General features: G+C 45.2%; 1 protein-coding gene across 3 annotated transcripts in view; it reads left to right on the forward strand.

The window, feature by feature from the left end:
* pde4a (phosphodiesterase 4A, cAMP-specific) overlaps nucleotides 1–23,372 on the forward strand; it is a 54,010-nt gene that overhangs the window by 18,032 nt on the left and 12,606 nt on the right. For 2 of the 3 annotated variants that reach the window (XM_052048309.1, XM_052048307.1), the window contains exons 2-5: nucleotides 21,510–21,695; nucleotides 22,016–22,052; nucleotides 22,132–22,202; nucleotides 23,278–23,327. In XM_052048309.1, coding sequence (XP_051904269.1) covers nucleotides 21,550–21,695; nucleotides 22,016–22,052; nucleotides 22,132–22,202; nucleotides 23,278–23,327 — 304 coding nt within the window. In that variant the 5' untranslated portion in view covers nucleotides 21,510–21,549. Of the gene's footprint in view, nucleotides 1–18,174; nucleotides 18,953–21,509; nucleotides 21,696–22,015; nucleotides 22,053–22,131; nucleotides 22,203–23,277; nucleotides 23,328–23,372 lie in introns of those variants that run through there. The other variant, XM_052048308.1, reaches the window with a different exon arrangement.

Here is a 23,372-nt window from a genome sequence, read left to right on the forward strand (position 1 = left end):
TTGATGTGGACTGAAACGAATTGTTTCGCTTACAAACTGTACCATCCTTGAATAGCAAACCCATGGATTGAGATTTGAATCAATTTGTCTTAAAGCTCGGACTTGAACCCAAAATCTGGCGTTTGTTATTTGTTTATCATTTAAGAAACGAATCCTGAATCAATTCGAATACTAATTGTACTTTTGCTTAAATATATGTCATTGTCCCAGAAAAATCTGATTTGATCATAATGGCAAATGAAGTACACTTACAGTATATAGTTCTTGGCTCTGCATTTCATGAATTTGAACTGTTTGGCCTTTGGAGAGTTTTTACATGTTATTACATAGTAATAATTGTGACAAAAAAAAGAAAAACGACAGCCGTACAATATTGAATCATCGAACCAAATTGAAGCTTTCCACTTGAAATGCGTTGTCGAAACATCGCATTCCCCATGTATCAAAATACAGAGATGCACGGACCTTAAAAGGCAATCTCAGATAGGTTTGATGTGGAAGAAGTCAACCAAACATCTTTAGGATGAACAGAGGTGATAAGTCAACAGATCCAATATCGGCAAGTGGAAGCTGTTATATGAAATTACGGCGTCGTATTTTCTTCCATTTTCACCGTCCCAGTGCTTTTATTCCACACGGCATCACGATGGAACATATCGTCGATGTAGCAGGAGATGATGTGCAAATGAGCACAAGTGGAAACATGTAGGAGGAAATGATGATGCTGAGGAGGAGGAGGAGGAGGAGGAAGAGGGAGGGGGTGGGGATGGGGGGAGCCGGGACGTCACGGCAGCTCGGAGCTTCATTTCAGGGAAGGTCGGGCTTCCTGCGCCGGAGCATCTGGGAGCCATTAGAGCATGAAATATACGTCAACCTTTGCTACCAAAAACATGCAACTCCTGCTGTGTTGATTTTTTGCTGCTGTCAAAACCGAGAAATGTTGAGCTTGGAAGTCAGATGTCAGGTAAATGGGAGTGACACTTTCATGAAGCAAAGCCCAATGAGAAACAGGCACAATCGAAAGGTTTGGCAGTTGAAAATACCAACGGCACTCTTTAGCCCGTATGTTGAATGAATGCATGTTTTTACAACTTTTTCAAGATTTTTAAACACACTATCCAAGACTACAAATAGATTTTAAAACGTTATATATACAATTAGGGTTTTGACAAGGGCCTAACAACAGTGTACTGCAGAGGACCACATGAGTAGCCCTGTGAGGCTGTTCTAAACATGGCTCACCAGTGCTAAGACATCGTGATTTACTAGGAATCTTAGTAGAAATGATGAATTTTCAAAATGCAAACGCTGGCAGTATTGTGAGACATCTTTAACATGATCAGAGTATGAATATGAATATCATTAAGTACGCATGCTAATATGAGCAAATGTGTTTGATCCGTTTTGTATCAATTTGCTAGTCCTTTGCTCAATCCGTTCACAAAAAGTAGCTCTCGCTCTCAAAAAGGTTGGTGACCCCTGGTGTACCAATCGCTCTGTTTGCAGTAAACATCCGGTTTCCCCACCCCCCAAAGTAAAAAAAAAACGTCACTTATGTTCTCACGATATATCCTGTATACCTCAATACTGCCCGTAGGCGCAAAAAGCAGGACTGAAGAGGATTTGACACTCAATAGTCTTCAGCAACAGTGATCCGCAAAATGTTTGCCACCAAGTGGTTGACAGTGGAATTACTGCTAAAATAAACAGGAGGGAGAGAGTAAAATAGTTACAAACTATTAAAAAAATAATAATAATCTGGAAAATATTGGGACCATGAACCCAGAACCTGTAATCGACATACATTTGTCAACTTGAATGTACAAACTCGTAGCTGGTTCTTTTTGTTGATGTCATCTCAGAAATGCATGCAGTTTCCTGTCTAGGTCTAAGGGAAAATGGAAAAAAAACCAATAGACATAATAGTCCCGCGTGCACAGAATGGAACAAAAGCGGCCACCTGCAGCCACCGTAAGAAATTTCCACGATGTACGAAAGGCGCTCTGGGCGAATGTCAAGGAGGCCAGCGAATGTGCCCGGATCCATGTCTGAGCACAACCTGTCTCCTTGTAGGTCACACACTCGCGTTCACACATCAGTGCGTCACATTCACTATGTCAGAGGGCAGACGGGCCAAATGCGCCGCCCGGGGGAGGTGGGGGGGGGTGGGGTCAGTGGAGTGTCTCTTCCTTTTCTTACTCTTCTCCCGTGGCTTTTTTTCCTTTTTCTTTTACATATGCATTTATGTCAACAAATTTTAAAAAAAATTGAGCGCAACCTCTGCCATTACACCTACACACATTTGTCTTCATGATTTTCATTCCATCTCATGAGAATGTGACGGCAATGTGGTTAACTTCTTGGTCTCCTTCTTAATAATGTTATTCATTCATTCATTCATATTCCGAGCCGCTTGATCCTCACTAGGGTCGCGGGGGGTGCTGCAGCCTATCCCGGCTGTCTTCGGGCAGTAGGCGGGGGACACCCTGAATCGGTTGCCAGCCAATCGCAGGGCACACATAGACGAACAACCATCCACGCTCACACTCACACCTAGGGACAATTTAGAGTGTTCAATCAGCCTGCCACGCACGTTTTTGGAATGTGGGAGGAAACCGGAGCACCCGGAGAAAACCCACGCAGGAATCGAACCCGGTACCTCCGCACTGTGAAGCCGACGTGCTAACCACTGGCCTACCGGGCCGCTTAATAATGTTAATGTAACTTAATTATAGAGATGCAGCAATAAATGACAATCGATTATCAAATCAATCGATACTTATTTTGATAATCGGTATTGTTCAACTTAAAGAAGTCCAAATCCTCCGAAGCAGTCAATATCTCATTTTCCGTGTGAGGTTCCGGAACAATCCAGATTGGAGTGGATCTCACAAACGTAGACAAGGATAAGAGCGTATGACAAACATATGTTTAGCAACAAAAACAACACAGGACCGACAAAGTAAAAAACTCAGGATGCCGGTAACAACGAACCAGAACAAACCAAAAGTCAAGGATCGAGAAAACGTAAATTGCCTGTCAACTAAACTTAAGCGCTTGGAAATAAGAGTCGTGAGCAGGGCTTAATAATCCGACCGCCCGTTGTCAGCGAAGCGCAGCTTTTCAAAGTCAGTAGGTAACGAGGCCAGATTTGTGTCGGGTGCGGCTTGTGGGGGAACGCCCACTCTCTACCTGGAGACTGATGAAACAAAGCAAACAGGACAGGACCATGACATTCCGTAGTCACCACCGCCTGATTTAATCCGCTCACATTACTTCACTCTTTGTGATTTTCACATTCTCAAGCGAGACGGGGGGTGTCGGAGCGATTAAAAAAAAATAATTTCATGACCTTATTACTTTCTGCATTGCCACTAATATATGCATTATGGCATCAAAAATAACTGCTGTTATTTATTTTTTTTAAATACGGAAAGTACCACAAAAAACAAAGCCACGCTGGTGAAAACAGAGCCTCCTTGGTGGAGGTAATTAACTCCCCCCAGTCTGAGATCCCTCCCGCTCTGTGTGAGCGTGTGTGTTCACACAGTGTAGCGTGCGTGAGTGTGTGTCCTGGGGCTGATTGTGTGATTACTTGTGGGAAATGAGGGCTTTTGTTGTTGTGAGAGGATCAAAATTGAGTCCCCTCCCGACATGTGCGGCTTCTCCTCTCTCCTCATTTATTTCTCTATTTGGCAAGGTGACCACTCGAAAGGCACATTAGGAAATGCACATTGCATATTTCATATCTGACGGGATATTTTGTCTCGACTCTTGATTGCAGTTTTCATCCCGGCTGGCGTGCTGAGGGAAGCTCTTGTTTTTATACATCGCCAACCCCCCCCCCCCCCCCCCGCCCCCCGCACTCTCCCTCCGCTTGACACTAGGGCCCCCGTGTGATTGGCGACGTCGTTTGCCGCTCAGTTGCATAAGCAACAGTGACGGCAGTATACATATGAAGGCCAGCCTTTCTCTTTCTGTCAGGCTGCTATAAATAGGGCCAGAGGAGCCTCGGGGCTCTCGGTGTAATGAGATTAACACAACCAGCCTCGCTTCTCGTTGTTTCCTTGAGCTTCGCTTCACTTTCCAGCCTCTGGTTGTTGCCATACATCCACACCAGCCACTTCTTGTTTGGTTATTTATTTATTTTTCTTTTCGATTTTTTTGATTGATTTTTTTCGATTCTTATAAATCCCTAGAAAATAGAATGCAAACATTTAAATGGTTTGTGCGTCGTGATTTGATGCCGCAATCCTGTTTATGGTGGAGTTTCAATGACAAGACAAAAGATTTATTTTTCCTTGTTACTGCTGTAAATACTTTTTTTGGTCAGATTCAGCACTGATCTTTCCGCAGACCGCTTCGGACTTGCAGGCGCACTGTGGATGCGCTATAATGTATACTTCCGTTTCGGGGTTTGCGTTGTAGGCGTCCTCTGCGATCAACACACATTTGCACGTTTATAATCAAAATGACAACCCCGCAGAACGGAGCTTGAGATTGTGGGCCCTAGAAAATGAAATTTCAATCTTCCATGTGTCACAGATGGAAAATAAAAACATAGCATGCCATTAAAGACTGAGGCTTAGGGAGTGATTCCCCCTTTCTTGATCCATCATTGTTATTAGGTTGCCTTATCTGTAAAACACATCTGTTGCTTTGTCATTCCCTCCGCACGTGCCTCTCCAGGTAGAAAGTTTGAACAATAACCATGGACGTGTTTGACGGGGTCAAAACTGTTTAAGCAGACATGGCCTAAGGCTGATAAGAACGCATGCCAAGCAGAGTGCAATATGGCAACGTTTGACCCGCGCGAGTTTTTTTATTTTTAAAGTTAACGTGCTCACGACGCTCCAGCGACCAATGGCGCGAAGAGACGCATTCAGGCCGCCGGTAAAATATTTTGTCGCCATCACGCTGCTCAAACCACTGCAGCTCCCTCTGATGTTCCACAACCGCCTTGAAAGTGACCATCTGTTGCTGCCATTAATAGACTGAAACCCTTCAACGCTGTGGCACCTCGTGTGTGTGTGTATGTGTGTGTGTGAGATGCCATCTTGGACTCCACAGTCTCTTGTTCTTTTGCTATACCTTGAATCTCCTGTACAATACTGTGGAGAAGCAAATCCAACAGACCCCTCTTTAGCCTTCCTACCAAAATATTGCTGTTGGTCCCTTGTCCTGTATGTTATTTATTATTAATACAGTCCTGGGATTCAATTGGGACTTGCACTTCATGGTACCCGCTCAGCTTAAAGGGGGCATGAAGTCCAACCTTTTCTTTACAATATGTGCCCCCACTAGCCTAAACATGTTATTTGGATTAATATAGCGTCTGCGGGATGAGAAATCCACCGGTTCTTACCCATCTCAGGGGGAAGGCCATTTTGACTTGAATTGCCACTTGAAAATGAGATCACGGTGCCTCAGGGCTTAGCTTGCAAATGTCACACGATCAAACCCAGTAAATAGTTGAGCCATGATGGTCATTATCTAACTCCTTTGTTATGTGTCTTTTCTTGACCGGTATTTGTGATTCCTCGCAATCTCATAAAACTCGTTGAACCATACCTCATAGGTTACCGACTAATTTTTTTTTTTAGCCCCTCGCAATGGGAGCCACCACGCCTCCATCGAGACAAAAGCAGATGAACGCCGAGTACCGCTCAAAAGCTGGAAAAAAAAAATCAAATAAAAATACACCTTTCAACTCTTTGATTTAAACATCGCCTTGCTTCATTTGGCTTAAACATCGCCTTGCTTCATTTGGCACCGTCGCCTTTTCCAGACGTCTTGGACAACAGACGGTGTGCCAAGGCGAGGTGATGCCAAGTGGAAACAGAAGAGGCACATTTGAACTATGGAACATTTTTGAAGGGGAAAAGGATTCCGGTGCTTTGAAAGAAAATAACAGAAACGGAGGCTTTAAGGGGCAGTCGGGCAGTGAGTGACACAAGAGCGAATACGACAGACAGACTGAGTCATCGGACAAATGCGGCTCATTCAACCGGCTCGCTGCGAGGACAGATTTTGAGGACACACGGACCATCCCCATTTTTACCTTGTTAATGGCCCATAACTGCCAGATTATCTGTGTTGTTAGTCTAGTCCTACTAATGGGATTCTCCTCTCTGTTAAATCATATGGGAATTGTACTCTAATAGTGGAGTACAGTTATGCTAATTGTTACATTTCATCTCCGTGGAGGCCAGGAAACATATACAACAGGGATAGTAATTACACGGCGCTATTAACATAAAAACAAGATCATTTAAATTATGCAGTCATCAAGAGATTACCATCTTAATGTAGCAATTGGCTAGACATAATGTAAAGTCCCTTGACACCTCTGCAGAGGGAGCATCGTGTAGCATCTTTTTAAAGATAAGAAAACCTTTATTAGTCTCGCAATGGGCTCATTTTCCTTTCCTTTTTTTTTTTGTTTTACATAACTCAAATTCAAAATCTATCAATCAAACAATTCAGAATTTTGGGCCTAAACCAAACAAAGTTCATTTAGATTAATGTCATTTTAGCAGTTAACGGAACCTTCAACATGATGTCTTAGCAGCTAGCTGAAGGCCCGCTAACATATTTTGGACATGATGAACCACTGACCCAGTGTTAAAGTCTTCCGATTTGGGAGAGTGAAAAGTTCCCCTTTTCCCATGCCAGTGCTAAACCTGACAAAGTTAACGACGACATTGTAAACACAGAGGAGCCTGTGTAACATGAGGACAAATGACATGTTAATATTAGAAAGAGAGTTAGCTAAAAGCTAATATGTTGCTAATAATAGAGTGTCAAAACTTCATGTGAGTGCTGAAACGGACACTATTAATGAAAACATTGTAAACACGATGATGGTGTGTGTCAAAACGTACGGTAAGCTAAATCCTTCCGGCTAGTCTCACTAATAACATTGAATCACATGAGAGTGAAACAGTTGCTTTTTACCACATCAGTACTAAATCAATCAGACTTTATGATCTTGAAGTAAATCGTAAATATTGGGCAAACGTTAAGCTAAATGCTAAAGGGGAACGTTGCTTTGCACGTGCTATCGGGTCAAATAAGGTGTAACAATATTATTACGAATCCCCCTGAGTTTTAGGCAGGACACCGCTGCATCCAAACAGGGTTAAAGTTATGGCTTGTGCATTTCATTATAATGCCGCCACAGTCAAGTCCCTCCTGCCCGTACGTAGAATTCATAATCATACGGTAACAGAATATCGCACAGCAAGTGTGTGTTAATTATTAATCCACCAGGGTGAACCAGTACTTGTTAGCAGCGTAATCAAAAATACACCCGCAGAAAAAAATGCTATTAAAAAAAATATATACACGTTTTAAAAATGTTGTCTATAAAAAATTGTCTAGCTGCGTGCTGTCAATGGCGTTGACAATGAACAGCACAGCCACGTAAACACGCGAGGAGGCAATTCATGGATGTGTGTCCCTGCCTTTGGTTCACCCACATAACTAACAAATGAGCGGACAGTTGCGGGCGTGACGCTTTAAGTGGACCATTCTCGCTGTCAAATCAACCATGAACACTTCTTCACTTGGCTGCATGCTGGGCAAGGCTCGCCACATTACGTCACTGTGCGTAATTATCCTTTGTTGCCGAGTAGTGGTGCCGGGGCATCATATTGCGGCATATGACGAATTTGATGCAAAGGCTGCTTATTAGTGGGCGTTTTGCTTGTTGATTGGATTCAATGTGCCGTGAATTTAGATTAGGAAAGATCAGAGATTGAAAACTGGATAGATGGATATTTGAATCTGTTACGTTGTACTTAATACAAAAATGTATTAATTGTCACTCGCTAGCTGCTAGGGACTTAACAAGATAAGATACGCACATTTAGAAACATTGTTGTGAGACTAACAAGATAGCCATTTCTGATACCATTGTTACAAAAACAAGAAAGACTAATGTACCGTATGTTATCATTATATGTAAATGAAATATAAATTACAAATCTTATCCCATAACGAAATACTGTACAAAACTAGCTACCTAGCTAGTTACGGTGCAGTAAACGATCAAATCTAAAATAGATCTAATCTATCTTATCAGTTCAAGATCTTATCAAGATCTATCATCTAACAGGTATCTAACTTCTAAGCGAGGTAGATAGATGTACCGGTTGTCACATCTATTTCTGCTATAAAATCTGGAGTTGAATTGATTGGCTGCCCACTTGCTAGCCCACTAGCGAAATCTAGCGAGGGAGTTAGACAGACTTGTGATGAAGAATGAAACCTGCAATTGTGAGGGAGTTATCGGCTACCTTTCCAGGTAGCTTCACGGCAGTGAATGATAACATCTAGCGAGCCGGATAGCTTTATTCCCTTGCAGAAACCTCGATATAGATGAGGAGGAAGAGAGTGACACGTTGGTAGCTGCGGATGAGTCACACTCGTCTCTCGTCTCTCTCGTTGTGTCTCCGCGTTTTCTTTTCCCGGTGTGCATGAAAAGAAAAGCCTGCAGAGAGGGAGTTACCATCTCCTAAAAATACACACGTGCTTGTGTGGGCTTGTCGGCCGAGGGAAGGAGGCCGGCGGGGCGTTGGTGGAAGTCAGCAGTCCACCTTCCGTCAACTCGTTTACTTCACGCATCAACACACCGCCGTGCGTAATTGGCGAGCGAAAAAAGTGCTCTCTTCCGCTTTCCATGAAGGCCAGTCGGAGCCGCTAAAAAATCCGGTTCATTAAATTCAGCGGGATGCCGTCTATATCTGCTCCTCCATCCAACCCTTACCCGGACAAACTCCATGAAACATCAAAAGCCAATGGATGACGCTATCAAGTGTGCTTGTGTCGCCCAGCTAGTCATTTGTCTGCAAGTGGCGGGAAACTACAAAGGCGTGACAGACGATCCATCTGTTTTGGAGACCAAGAGTAGGAAAACATACTGGAGGAGGATGCTCATTAACCAAAGAGCGGCTATCCTTCGGAATTCTAATTGGCAGGTAAACACAGTGTGGAATCGTGACTCCCAAAAAGCCTTGGGGAATTGACAAATATGAATGTGTTATCTTAGCGCATTTTAATGAAAACCCGATTCAATGAAAGGTGAGACGGCGGCGGCAGGCAACATGCTGCACGTCGTCCCCTGCGGAGCTGCAGTGGGGGAAGTAGATACTCAAAAGATGCAGTCAGGTAGCGGAGCCTGGATCAATCGGCCTCTTGGAAATAATCCATGACATTTTAAAGAGCAGCTCGACGGCTTGCAGTGCTGAAAAGCTAAGAGTGATTTGACCTTTTTCAAGCCAGCTGCACCTCAAACTGGTTTTTTTTGTAACATATACTGTGCTAAAAAAAATAAAAAAAAACAGCAGGGTTCTTGCTTCCCTGAATCTCTGAAATGCATTCGAAAATACTCCCGCTGATGCGCTGAGTAGTGAAGTCATGTCGATTCCTTGTGCGCAGCGAATGGCTTGATAGCTACGAATGCCGAAATAATGAAAAGCTCAGCTCGCCGTTCTTGGCCGGATCTGAGTTTCTTGCTTAGCTTTCACAGAATGTCTTTTCTTTTTTTTTCCAGTGAAGATCTGTCGTGAAAGCTAACTACTGAAACTCAAATTCATGCTTGTGTCCCGACAGCGTTTCGAAACCTATTTGCCAGATTTTTGGGAACCTCATCTGCTACTCACCGAAAAAGGTGCTAATTCTCCACCCTATTCTGTTTGAATCATAGCCGATTAGTTCTGCACTTTGTATGGTCATTATAGCATCAGGAAAACGGCAAACGTTTGCATATATTTTGTCTGCGTTCCCTTATTAAACAAAAAACGTCTTTGCTTTATAAATTCTGACACCGGGAGTTGGCGGCGAATGTTGCAAACATGGAAGTGGCCACTTTCTGGCTTTTTCTTTGGCATCACCCCCCCTCCCCCCCTCACACACCCCTCCCCCAGGTCTTCATTTTCTATAATGTATTCAGCAGTTTGTCTTGAAGCCATCTGTCATCATGACCTGACAGCCCGGTTCCAACCAAAGGCCACGTTGGCAGCCGCTCTTACGCGCCACCGCTCGGGGGTAGTTGGACTCGGACCAAGCCGCGGATTCAAGCGCTAAATGCTACCGTCACAATTCAGGAGCGCTTAAGTTCTCGGTAGCGACGAGGGCAGTGGAACGCTATTCTCCAGTATTCTGTGGGCGACAAACACATGGCACTTAATAAAAGGAGTCGGGCGTGCCATGGTTGACCTTTTCCGTCATTCCCAGCAAAAGTCGGTGGTGTCGTCGGGAAGTGGATGTCTGTCGCCCGCAGTGCTTCACTTGACAGCTGAGAGTGGCTGTGACCTTGTGGTTTCATTATACAGCGTTCCACAAATATATTGTTAATCCTCCAGAAATGACGAAGCTGGACAGAATCATTTAAAACAGGGGTGTTAAACTCATTTTTGTCATGGGCCACATTTTAGTTACCGTTTCCCATTATGACCATATAAAGAAATCCTTATTAACAGTTACTGTAATGAAGGTTTTGGTGACAAGAAAATGCTTACAATGTCTCTCTTATTTCTTACATATAATAATTTAACATTTTGGCTGAGATTTTAGCAAGCATCATGGAAGTTGACATGTTTGATTTGCTTTCGCGGGCCTCATAAAATGATGGAGTGGACCATATCTGGCCCCCGGGCCTTGAGTTTGACACATGTGACTTAAAATGTCAAATCCATCATTTTAACGTCTGTAGGGCCTTTTTTTAATATAGCTGGAGCATGTTAAGCTAATGATTAGCACGCTTAGCTCTGGTCGCCGAAGGAATATTTTGCCATTCGCTGTTAATTGAGGGAAGTCCATCCAATCATTCGACGCCCCTTCATAAAGGATCGGCAACAGGGGGGTGGGTGTGTTTAAGATTTTTTTTTTCTGATTAACATCTTGTCCGGCAAAAGAACTTCTGGACTCCAATCAAAGAATGAACACAATTGCAACACGTCCTACCTTTTGTTACAGTCGGCTTAAATTTATGCCAAGAGGGGCAGTGACCCACCAGACCCAGTAGGCTTGTTATGTGTGGGAGTTGGTAGAGTACATAAAGGAAGCGAATGAAACAGTATCACCTGGTGCCTCGTGATTTTTTTTTTCCCCATAAAATCAGTCAGAGACAAACGGATATCTAAAAGGAATGTTTGGCCTTAGCCTGCTTATCTTTGTAATAGCGGATTTTGAGATTGAGAGATTTTGAGAGAACTGCTGTGCTGAATCACCTCCTAGGCTGGAAGATAACAACATTTTTGAAGCAGTGCGAGGACTTGAATATAGCGATATAATATACTCTTTGAGTAGCAAGAACATCGCAGTTGAACAATTTAGCAGAGCATGCAAAAGGTTGGAAGTCTTTGTACTAAGTGGCTCCCCGAGGGCCTTTCAGGGCAATTCCCTCAAATAAAAGCCAATTGTGTTCTATGAGTGTGTCTCATCTCGACCACTAAATCCAGGTAGAGTTTATCGAGCTTTAATGGATTAAAAGGCTCCTAGGCGGCGGCCATCTCCGATAATCCCTTTTGGTTGAGCACATCACATAAATCCATTTCCCATGAAATCGAGCAGGTGTCAGCTCATGGCTGACACCTGTGGTTCTGTAAATTCAGTGTCCACAACCTTCTGTGCTCGAGTCGCCATCCAGCCGGGTAGGATAATCTTGGGCTCTGTGAGTACCGAGTGCGGCCCAAAGGCGGATGGGCTTCCGAGCATGGTTTCCCAAACTGTTTTAAAGCGACATATTATGTAAAATTGACTTTTTCTACATGCTGGTCTGCAAATACAGTCGTGCCTTGAGATGTGACACACTCAATTTTTGAGTTTTTGGATGATGGCACTTTTCCATACGCAACAGTGAACAATTCTGCAAAAAAAGAGACTTATTTATAAACCAAAGAAAATCACACCATGTGTATTTAAAACAAGCAAGAACCAAAGGATACGCTCCGCTATCTTAATACCAATGCTAATTAGCATCTACGTTGCTGTGCTTTAACCCTTGAGGAAACGGCTTGAACAGAAATGGTTCAGCCGGAGTACTCGTGGTCATATATTCTTTATCCTCTATGCAGAGTGACTAGTCTTAGTGCCGTACTGGTTGATATGGTATTACGAATCCCATTTCAGTCCTATGTAGGACACGGCGCGCTGCTGTATGATTGGCTGTCGCCTCCAAGCAAAGACTACCTAGAACTGCAGTGGGATTGTCAGTCTCTCTTGTACTGCCCCCAGGTTGCCAATGTTGGTATGCCAAATCAATTGAATTTCATTATGGAGCGGTTTTGATGCATTATATTTTATTTCAGTGGGCAAAAATGTTTTGGGGTCAGGAAATGAATGAAACTCATGACACCAATGTATGTTTCCTTGAAAATCTACTCCTTAGTATTAAACCTTCCCTCATGCGTTCGTGATCAACTTTCCAGACGTTCCAAACGCAACACATGCTGTAACGTAACGCTAATTCAATAATGTCCCTCAATACTGCCGGGAAATGAATACAGGGCGGGTCCACGAGGAGGTTTCAGTTGATTCTTATCGCTTCTGAGTCGGAGAGTGCAAATGCTTTTCCTGACATTAAACAAATGAAATGGTTTGTCTCAACATGCCTCCCAACCAACACTGCATCACGAGCACCCTGGCGCACGTCCTAAAACCCCCTTGCCAAAGGGCTGATGCCCCCGCTGATCAACTGCTGTCCCATCTTTGGCCTCGTTGATGCCTTCATCTTCATCGCTGGCTCACTTTTGGAGCTCCAGTGGCCTGACGCCTTGGCCCATGCCCCAACCCTTGCGGCGTCCGCAGCGCTGACCCCTGCAGCGTCTGCTTCCTGTGCATTGTATTTGTAAATGCCAACGTTGAAATAGAGGCGGGCAGGAAGCGGGCTTCTGTCATCCTGTCCTCTTAAGATTTGTCTAAGAAGCACACAAAGGGCAAGCTGAGGCAAGAGGAAAATGGACATGTCGTTTGAGATGTGTCAGTTACGGGCACGTTGCCCCGAAAGCGTGCCCCGGCTTGGGGAGAGTTTGTGCGGAATAAAAGAGCCTCATGTGCTCAATGGCTAGCTGGCAGGATGATTCACCCGCTGTGATTAGGCGGTACGGTCAAGCCCTCGTTTCCCCTCCACCCCCCCCAACCTCCTTTCACCCATTTTGCAATCTCTTGACTCCCCGTTCGCTGCACTCCCCCACACTTTGAGCAATCAACCAGGTGCTAAATGCTTGGGTGAGGCACGGCTCATGGGTAGGAGGAGGAGGGATGTAAGGGGGGGGTTGTCGGTTGCGCCTGAAAATAAGCATCTGTGCTTACTTGGCAGAAGACGAAGCGGGGGCAGGAAATAACTGTCATTCTCCTTCGAGGATGATACTGTGCGCCAAGGGGGCCGCGAGGGTTCCGTACACGGGTAGGTTAATCATTAACTTGGTGATCTGAAGAGAATGTTGGTGTGGGGTCAGGGTGGGGGGGGGGGTTGTAAGTGACATCTGTGAATGTTTTGTTTTAAGTCGTTTAAGGGAAGCTTCATATGAGAAGTGCCAATTTAATTAGCGGAGAAAAGGTTTTGGCAACAAATGCCAGCATTGTCAAAATGCTACCCGTTTCACACTAGCTTGTAAAAAAAAAAGAATAATATAATCGGCATGCCAAGTCAGTCGTTTGTGATGTGGTCCTATAATGGTTTAGAATTTCCAGCCATTTCTATTGAACTGTGCTGTCCTGGGGTCAATCCCAGATGACGTCTGGTCACCCAATTTCGAAATTTAAGTATTGAATATGTTCTTTCAACAGTTGTCAGTTGCAAATTTCTTTTTCCGGAAAAATCACTCGAAACACACCACAGGATAATCGCTCAGGATAATCCATCCGAGAATCAGACCATTGCTGACTTTGATCTCTCGGTGCGAAAATGTGCACATATTTTACCCGGTATGTTGTTTTCTACGTAATCGACTGTCCCTTCGTCACAATCGCAGAGTTCACGTTTCAGCCCAACTCAGTGTTGACAAAACATGAGAATTTCTGATCGGAAATACTGAACAAGTTGAAGATTTGCGATTGTCCATTCCGATTGTTGTGCGATCAGATTGTTGAGGGTGAAAAAAATATTTTTTGCGATTGTCCACTCCGATTGTTGTGCGATCACATTGTTGAGGGTGAAAAAAATCTTTTTTGCGATTGTCCACTCCGATTGTTGTGCGATCACATTGTTGAGGGGGGGAAAAAAAAAATCATTTTTGCAATTGTCCACTCCGATTGCTGTGCGATCAGATTGTTGAGGGAAAAAAAACACTCTGCATCACAGGAAAACCGCTCAGGATAATCTTCTCTGGAAATTTCATAATAATAATAAGTATGCAATTAATCAGGCTCCAAATCGTTCTCAATATGTGTACCCGCCTCATTTCCAGTGTTTTCAACCGCGTTTTCTCTGGATTTCCAATCTTTCCAGGAAATCGTCCATTTTCATTGAAACGCAGTCGTGTGTAAGCATTCCTTCACGGAGAGGTCTGATTAATGGCCTGCGTATTCCGGGGGCGGCAGGAGTTGACACCATGCGAAACTTTTGGGAAATACGCTGATGTGGCAGCGCCTTGCTTCCTCATCATGAATCCTAATGAATAATCAATGGCGGGGAGGCTAGGAAAACTGGGCAGGGGTCAACTTGAGGTTGAGGGGGGGGGGGCTGTATGTCACTCCTCCACTTTCTTTTGTTGAGGGTTAATCAAACTAATCGCCGCATTGACTCGGCGCTTCGCAGCCCTTTGAAGGATTCTGTATGAATGACACTTAATTCACTCCCCTCCTCATTGTGGTGTGCAAAAGGAGAGAGGGAGGAGGGTGGTGGGGGGTGGGGGGGGTGCCGCAGCAGAACCGCCTGATATTCCAAGCTTATTTTGCACACGAGGACTCCTTGATAGACGACCCTAATAATAAGCCAACGACGTTGATACCCGTTCGTGCAAAAGAGCATTCCGATTGACACACAAGAAATATGTCGCTACGTTTGGTTTCGTCCATGGAAAGGCAAAGATAAGGATTACATCCGACCGACTTGGGCCCAGGTGAAGAGTTGGGGCACAACCTGGATTATGAGGCGCACCTTCAATGAATGGCTTATTTTTTAAATTTCTTTCATACATTGGACGCACCGCTTTTATAAGACGCAATATACAATGCATCCACTAGATGGAGCTACGCTTCAAGGAAATGCCAGCAGAACGTAAGCATGTAAGCACGTCTCTAGCAAGGAGCCATTTTGGGGTCGAAATATTACCGTAATGACCATACATAAGGCGGATCGGTTTTTAAGTGCACCTTTTAGTGCGGAAAATACGGTACACAAAAATCTGTTTGGCACTCCTGCTCAAGTCTCACAACATTTGCTAAAGTTCAGGTGAATTTTTATGCTGCATTTTCCTCGGTTGAGGTCCCGGAGTGTAGATGCTGCTCTAATCAAGTTCCACGTCAGCGATTGCATGCATCCCTCCGCCACAAATGTTTTTTTTGTTGTTGTTGTTTTTAAACTAACATTCATCACCTCAGGCGTTGTCCAGCAGTGAGAGTTAATATGCTCCTCCGCCACCCTGCGTCGACACTTTGCTATCTCCCATAAAGAAGGAGCAGCTCAACTGGCACAAATCAGCGTCCTGCCGAAAGCCTCTGATCATCATTTCACCACTTGAAATGCTCCGCGCGCGCCAAAGCCGGCTGCCCACGGCCGTGGCTTATCGCCACCTTGCGTCAGGCGCGAGCGTACGTGTCTTGTCTGCTGCAGCGTGACTGAAAACATGAAAACACACCCGATACAAAGAGTCCAACATGGGGGTGTTTTTTGTTTTTTTGGTTTTTTTTTCCTCTTCTTCCTCCTTCTCTTTATGGGCATGAGTCACTTTGCCAGCTTTCATCAGCTATTATGCAGTCCCGGCTTACTATTTGACACATGATGGAATAATTGTCAGCTCTCTGCAAATCACAATACCAACTATCATGAGCGTGATGATTCCTGACGTTCCCCCCCCCTCTCACTTTGTTGTTGTTCTTTTTGAAATGTGTGAGTTTGAAGAAGTGAGCGCTCACTTAAGCACGTACAGATTATTTCTCCCCTTACGATCAAAGTCAGCGAAGGCCCGATTGATGGCTGTAAAGTTGATCCAGAGCGATTATCCAGAGGCGGTTTGTCATCAGTACATTTTACTTTCCTGTTTTAAAAAAATCGTCCAACCATCGGAAATGTTAAACATGCTCAATAATCATGATCGGAAATCCTCGTGTGTGGTTCGGTCAAGACGAGAGTTCGCCTTGGCTACGCGGCTCATGTCGTGGGGTATACTAGTAGACATACAAATAATTATTCATATACAGTCAAACCTCGGTTTTCGAATGTCTCTGTTCTCGACCAAATCGGTCTTCGACCAAACATTTCAAGTTTTTTTGTGCCTCGAATTTCGGTTCTCGAACAAACTGAGCGCACTTGAATACGTCACTCGACTCCTCTCGACTCCTCTCGCCTTCCTTACACGAGGAAGTGTAGCGTTCCATTGTGAACAGATAAGATAAGATAAGATATCCTTTATTTGTCCCACACTGGGGAAATTTACAGCCTCCAGCAGCAAGAATGTAGGTAGAAAAAAAAACCAAACACCGTTCATTCATTCATTCATCTTCCGTACCGCTTGATCCTCACTAGGGTCGCGGGGGGTGCTGGAGCCCACCCCAGCCGTCTCCGGGCAGTAGGCGGGGGACACCCTGAATCGGTTGCCAGCCAATCGCAGGGCACACAGAAACGAACAACCATTCGCACTCACACTCACACCTAGGGACAATTTAGAGTGTTCAATCAGCCTGCCACGCATGTTTTTGGAATGTGGGAGGAAACCGGTGCACCCGGAGAAAACCCACGCAGGCCCGGGGAGAACATGCAAACTCCACACAGGGAGGCCGGAGCTGGAATTGAACCCGGTACCTCTGCACTGTGAAGCCGACGTGCTAACCACTGGACTACCGGGCCGCCCAAACACCGTTCAATTAAGTGCAATATAAACACAAAATGGATAAATCACAGTGTTCAATAAAGATTTTTTTTTTAAAGAGCATGGTTTCGGTTTTCGAACAGCCTTCTGGTACGGATTATGGTCAAAACATTTTTCCTCCTGATGATAAGTCTCTCAAAGACTATTCTGAATGATTATGCCGTGCTATTGTTCCCCCCCCCCCCCTTTCCAATCTGGTTATAAAACCGTTGGCCTTGACATCCGTCAATGTTAACCCCGTTCCATAATAATATTTACAATTGCAATTAGTATGTGTTTTGTCAACTCCAGAGTCTGACCTAAACGGGCCTCCGATTCTCGGAAGCCCACCCTGATCGATTTTCGCCGCGGTTTGGGGGTCTGATTTTCATATCCTGTAACCCGATAACATAGTCAGCTGTCCGCTCTAGTAACCGCCGTCCCCGAAAGGGTTAAGAATGTCTTACGACGCTGCACGCCGAGCTTCCTCGACAAATGCGTCGTTACCGTTTTCCCCGATAAAGCAATCCCAAAGCACCCCCACGAACGCGAATGTTGCTAATAGCAATCGATGCGGGCTCCTGTTATTGACGTAACAAATAACAGCTCAGCTCGTTCCGCCGGCAGTTCAACACCCTTCTGGTAAAACACGACAAAATAACGCTGCGTTTTTGACATCCGGCCGTGCAAAGTGTGAAAAACCACCCTCGAGCCCCGCGGGTTTGTCGAATATTCCTATCTCTGATGTCATCGGCGAATTAGTTGTGCTTGACCCGCCCGCACCTTGGTAGAAAAAAGCTATTTCATGGTCTAATTGTTGCTCGGTGGAGATGATGATTAAGTCGACGTTGTGTCTGTTCCCATCTAAAGGCCAGCCAAAGCGTTGCTTCCGAGCAAGGATGTTGGTGTCAAAACACAAAAATGTTTTGGCCGCAAACACCACCCCCCCCCTGCCCTCCGCCACCACGCACGGCCTTTTAGTGGAACGTGTAAACACTGGCGCATGGGGGGGGGGGGGGGGGGGGGGAGTCGTGAGTCAACCGTTGCCTTCCAAACTTTTTTTTTTGGGGCTAGGAGGCAGGGGCTGGGGGTAGGGGGGGTGGGTCTTTCTGGGTGGTGCTCTTTCTTGCAAATCCTCATTGCACACACGCAGACAGTGAGTGTTGTTGCGTCGCCTGTGGTCTGTTACTGATCAGCTTTCCTGTTGCTGCAGAGCGACTGTGAGCCGTGAGATAAGGACATTGAGAGCACATGCTCGCGGGGCCACGGAAGGGGGGGGGGAAGGAGGTGAAGAGCGAGGCAGGGCAGACAAACCAGAGTCAGAGAGATATTCATTTGAAGGGCGTGAAGTTGATTCATTAGGAAAAAAAATAAAATAAATAGGCAAGGGGAGGGGCTGCGTTCCGGTCGCGGTCGCCTTCGCTCCTTTTAACCGTCAGACCTGAAACGACCCCCGACGCATGCACGGATTAAGGAGACCTGCATAAATCTCAAGAACAAAGTGAGGAGGGGAGGGGAAGGATTTGAAGCATCTGAGGCCCGAGGATCCGAGCGCAGGGATATGCATGTTGATGCACTTTGACTCGGATGGCATGCGGCCGAGCGGGACCGAAGGGAGGAACGGGGGGGCCTTGTTATTATGATCCACCGGTGTTGAAGTCAAAGGCCAGGTAGTTCAGGAGGGTCGCTATAGGACAGGACGGACATTTTCAAGCGGAGCCTGCGGCGGCGGCGATGACTCAGAAGAAGCTGATGCGACAGTTGACGTTATGGGACGGTCCGGAGGGGCCTCCTCCTCCGCCGGCCGGCTCGCTCACCTCGCCCGTCGTGTCGCCGGGCGAGCATTCTCGGGGACCCGTCGGCTCCACCTTGTTCCGCCGCCTGAAATTGAACCGCAGCATTCAGGAGCGCAGACGTTCGTCTCAGTGCCACTGCAGGTACAAAAGCCGCATCTGGAGAATGGCTTGACTGGATCAATTAGTCGCTGTTTTGCAGGCTTAACGCAAACGTACACATTTAACCCTTTCATGCACCTCGTAACCTGACGACATGGTCCACTGTCGTCACCGCTGTCCCTGAAAGGGTTAAAAAAAAAACAAATTCTACTGTGCTTTTTGCAACTCTAAAATTCAGTGGCTTTTAGTCTACTCACCAAATGTTGAGGATATCGAACTTCGGATGAATTTTCAGCATGAACACACTTTACATTAAAACTTTATTTGACCTTCTCCAAACTTCTGAAATGCAAATATCCAAAATAAGGAGTCTTGGTGTTCCATAATAAGGAGGTGAATCGTAAAATCGTAAAAAGCTTTTATTTATTTATTTTTTTTAATTCACACTTCAGGGCCTTTCTGTGACTCTTCCAGTCTCTCTGAATGTGTTTTGTAAGGATTACACTTTTTTTTCGGACCAGGGCCGAAAACAAGAACTGACAAATGAGCATCGATACTGATTTCGATTCTCCCCTCCTTCATTAACATGATTGTGATTTCATATGTGATTTATTTATTTATTTATTTTTAATAAGTCCTCTTCACATGCTGTGTTCTCTCCCTCAACGGCGCAAACACTCGGCTGAAGTGAAAGTGTTTTCCTTTTTCCACAAAATTGCATTCTACTGCTTTGCGACGTTGATTTGACTTTGACCTACTTGATCATGTCATTACACCTCGCAATTGTGATGGAACTGGATTTGATATTCATTGTTAAAAAAAAAAAAATGAAACAAACTTTTCTTGAATGAGCATGGCATATGTTTCACTTTTGTTTGTACTTTAAAAAAAAATTTTTTTAAGAAACAACTTGATAGGACTGACATTTTAACATCCAAGTGCGCGTTCTTGAATCGTAGCCCTTAACGCAAATCATTTCAGTCCACAAGTGAATGTGCCGAACTGTCGCTCCGCGCGACCGCCGCTTCAAACAAAAAAAACAACATTTTGTGATGCCATCATTTGCGGCACCCGATACAAACGTCAACTCCCCCAAACGCTTCACCGGTACAACACAGAAAGACAGAAAGAACTCATTCACCTTCGTTTACAAGGTGTCCCTGAATGCAACCCACGCAGCTGCCACGGCAATTGAATAGCGGCCTCATCGAACCGCAAGACACTTTTGATGACGCAGCCAAACAAGTGAAAAGAAACAATGTGGAAAGAAACAAAATGCACAAAAAACTGGCACACGGTTGCGTGGGATTACCCGCAGCGCAGTTCTGCATCTGCACAAAATAAATGAAATTTGATCAGAAAGCCGAATACCCCTAACTTTCTGTGATGTCATTCGTCAACTTGTTTAGTTTTCATTTGAAGGATAAACAGCGATGTTAATGATTTACCAAGCCATTTGGTGCCAAGTTTTGACCTCAAGTCATTCTGTCCTTACATTTTTTTTCCTTTTGTTTTTGCGGGTAGACTTTTTCCATTGCATAGGTTTGAAGATTTTTACACTGAATTTTCCGACATTTTTGTACCGTGCTTGGGAGAGGCACAGTGTAGTTATCGAAACGGACTTTATGGATGGCTTTCATCGCCATTTTTTTTAATTAAAAATGGGCATATTTCAGTCATGCCCTCTTTGGCTGTTGATGTGAGAAGTTTGTTAAATACCCTTCATTAACCTCATGAATTCTGTATTCAAGATAAAATCATGCCTGTCACCACTGTAAGGAATCATAATTTGGTACACACACACACACACATACTGTATATTATTATTATTATTAGTGGGGCCCGATGCGTCGACCTAACAGTGCAGAGGTCGTGGGTTCAATCCCGGCTCCGGCTTTCCTATGTGGAGTTTGCATGTTCTCCCCGGGCCTGTGTGGCTTTTCTCTGGGTTTCCTCCCACATTCCAAAAACATTTTTTTGGCAGGCTGATTGAACACTCTGAAATTGTCCCGAGGTGTGAGTGTGAGTGCGGATGCTTGTTGACTGGCAACCGGTTCAGGGTGTCCCCCCTCCTACTGCCCGAAGACAGCTGGGATAGACTCCAGCACCCCCCCGCCCCCCCGCGACCATTGTGAGGATAAGCGTATCGGAAAATGGATGGATATATATAAACGCCGCCACGTAAAGGAAGAGGCTGTATAGGCATACAAATTTTCTTTGTACAGAAAATGATTTTTAAAAATGATCTTTGTACAGACGTGATTTTTGAAGCAGCTCCTGTTGATTGTGGAAGGTGCGATCAGTGTCCAAGGAGCATAAAAGCGTCGTCTTTGGAACAGTATGTCTTTGGCGCGAAGCTGGATTGATGCATCTAATTTTGCCGGCGAATCTAATGTGTCAGTAAAGCGACATTTCCAGCAGCCTCGTGGCGGCGTGCCATCCAACAGCTGCGAGCTGCGCCCAGCGTATCTTTTTCTCCCCCCCACCCCCCTCACACGCGCAGACGAAACGCGACGGTTTCTAGTGTCCCAACTTGGTGTCACTATCAAACGGGTTCACATCTTCACGTTTTTCCACCCCCCCCCCCCCCCCTCTTCAGCTTCGATTCGGAGAATGGCCCGTCGCCAGGACGCAGTCCCATGGATTCGCAGGCGAGTCCGGGTTTGGTGCTGCACCCTTCCTTCCCCCAGAGCCAGCGCAGGGAGTCCTTCCTGTACCGCTCCGACTCCGACTACGACACGTCCCCCAAAACCATGTCACGCAACTCCTCCATCAACAGTGAGGGGTAGGCAACGCAGACATCATCACCCGGATCCGTCACATTTGTCGCCGTGCTCCCAACTTTGTACCGCTTAACCTCCAAAGAGAAATATGAATTGACGACGTTTCTAACAGTGGCCACAAATCCAGCAGGCGCTAAGCGCTGATGAATAGTCCAATAACTGTAACTAATTCGATGCAGCCCGGCTAAAATGAATCTTTTGACGTCCAGACCCGTCAATGGCGATGATTGAGTGTGTGCCGCATTTGATTGGATGCTTAAGAAGTGCTCTGATCTTCATGGAAAGCCACAGACATTTTTTTTTAAACACCGTTCATCCACAGGCACGCTGAAGACATGATTGTCACCCCTTTCGCTCAGGTATGTTGCCAATTTTTCGAAAGCATGACAGTTATTGTCAATAATTTGTCTCATTATTACTGTCCCACCTCTTCCTCAGGTGTTGGCCAGTCTACGCTCTGTAAGAAGCAACTTCACCATCCTCGCCAATGTCACCACACCCACGAACAAGTCAGTATCATGTCGCCTCGCCCCGATCCCCAACCCCCAATAATTACACTCACCCTGGCCGCGTGTGTGTTTCCTACGTAGCCTCATTGGGCACCGCATATGCTTATCATAATTTTGGCGCTCTTAACTCATTCACTCCCAAAGACGTTTTTAAACGTCTTTTCAGACTTGGTCCAGAATCGGCTGGTACCGAATGAGTTAATTTCCATTGAAGCAGGGTACGCACATAACGACTTTAGCTCAAGATAATCGGGTCTTTGTAAAAGCTTTGAGGTAAATTGCGGGCATATGCTCAAATATTGGTACGTTTACACGCTATTAGCTGGCTATCCTTCCGTGTCACATTACCGACGCAGAGTCCGTGGCCTGGTCGAACTCATTAGTGGAATCACCGAGCCTAATTTTACAGAGACATCAATCAAGTCGTTGCTGATTTTGATCGAAAGTGGCGAATCAGTCTCCAAATCGAATCGGTTATCAGCATGTATGTGTATCCGGCTTTATTCGATGCCTCTCCGCCTCAGTGGTTGGAATACTTTTCTATCCTTGGCATCTCGTGGAACGACATGATCAATAACACTAAAAAGGATGCTCTTTTTTTGTGATGCGGTATAGACGCAAGCCGTTTGGTTTTTGGCAGTCCTTCAGCCTCCACATCAATATGATGTATAAAGCAATGCAGCAGAATGATCAGGATTCTATAATTATGCAGCGGTGTCCTTAAAATGTCTGCCGCCTCGTTGCTTAACGATGAAGGCTATTTGCAGCAAACGGCACGGTAGACACTTTTGAGTTTTTTGGAATATTTCAAGCGTAACACCCATTTTTAGATGTATTTTTGGGGCTGAGGGGGAGAGCACATTGAATCTTAAATCACTATTCAGCAATCGAATGCATGGTTACCACTGTTTTGTGGCTACACGAAGGAGGAATGAATTCCATACGTGGAAATATTGAGCAGCCAGCCCCGGTGTCCAAAGCGTTGGTTGTGCACACGGTGAAAAGTGTGTCATGGATCGACAGGGGGCAGCAGCGTGCGATTCTGCTTCTGATGTCATTCTATATTTGTCCACAGGAGGTCGCCCGTCACAAGTCAACCCACCGTTCCTCAAGCAACCCTCTCTGGTAAGATTGTTTCATCTCAAGTCATGTAAAAACAATAATCAATCA

This window comes from Hippocampus zosterae, chromosome 17, assembly GCF_025434085.1.
Source record: "Hippocampus zosterae strain Florida chromosome 17, ASM2543408v3, whole genome shotgun sequence".
Lineage (NCBI taxonomy): Eukaryota > Metazoa > Chordata > Actinopteri > Syngnathiformes > Syngnathidae > Hippocampus > Hippocampus zosterae.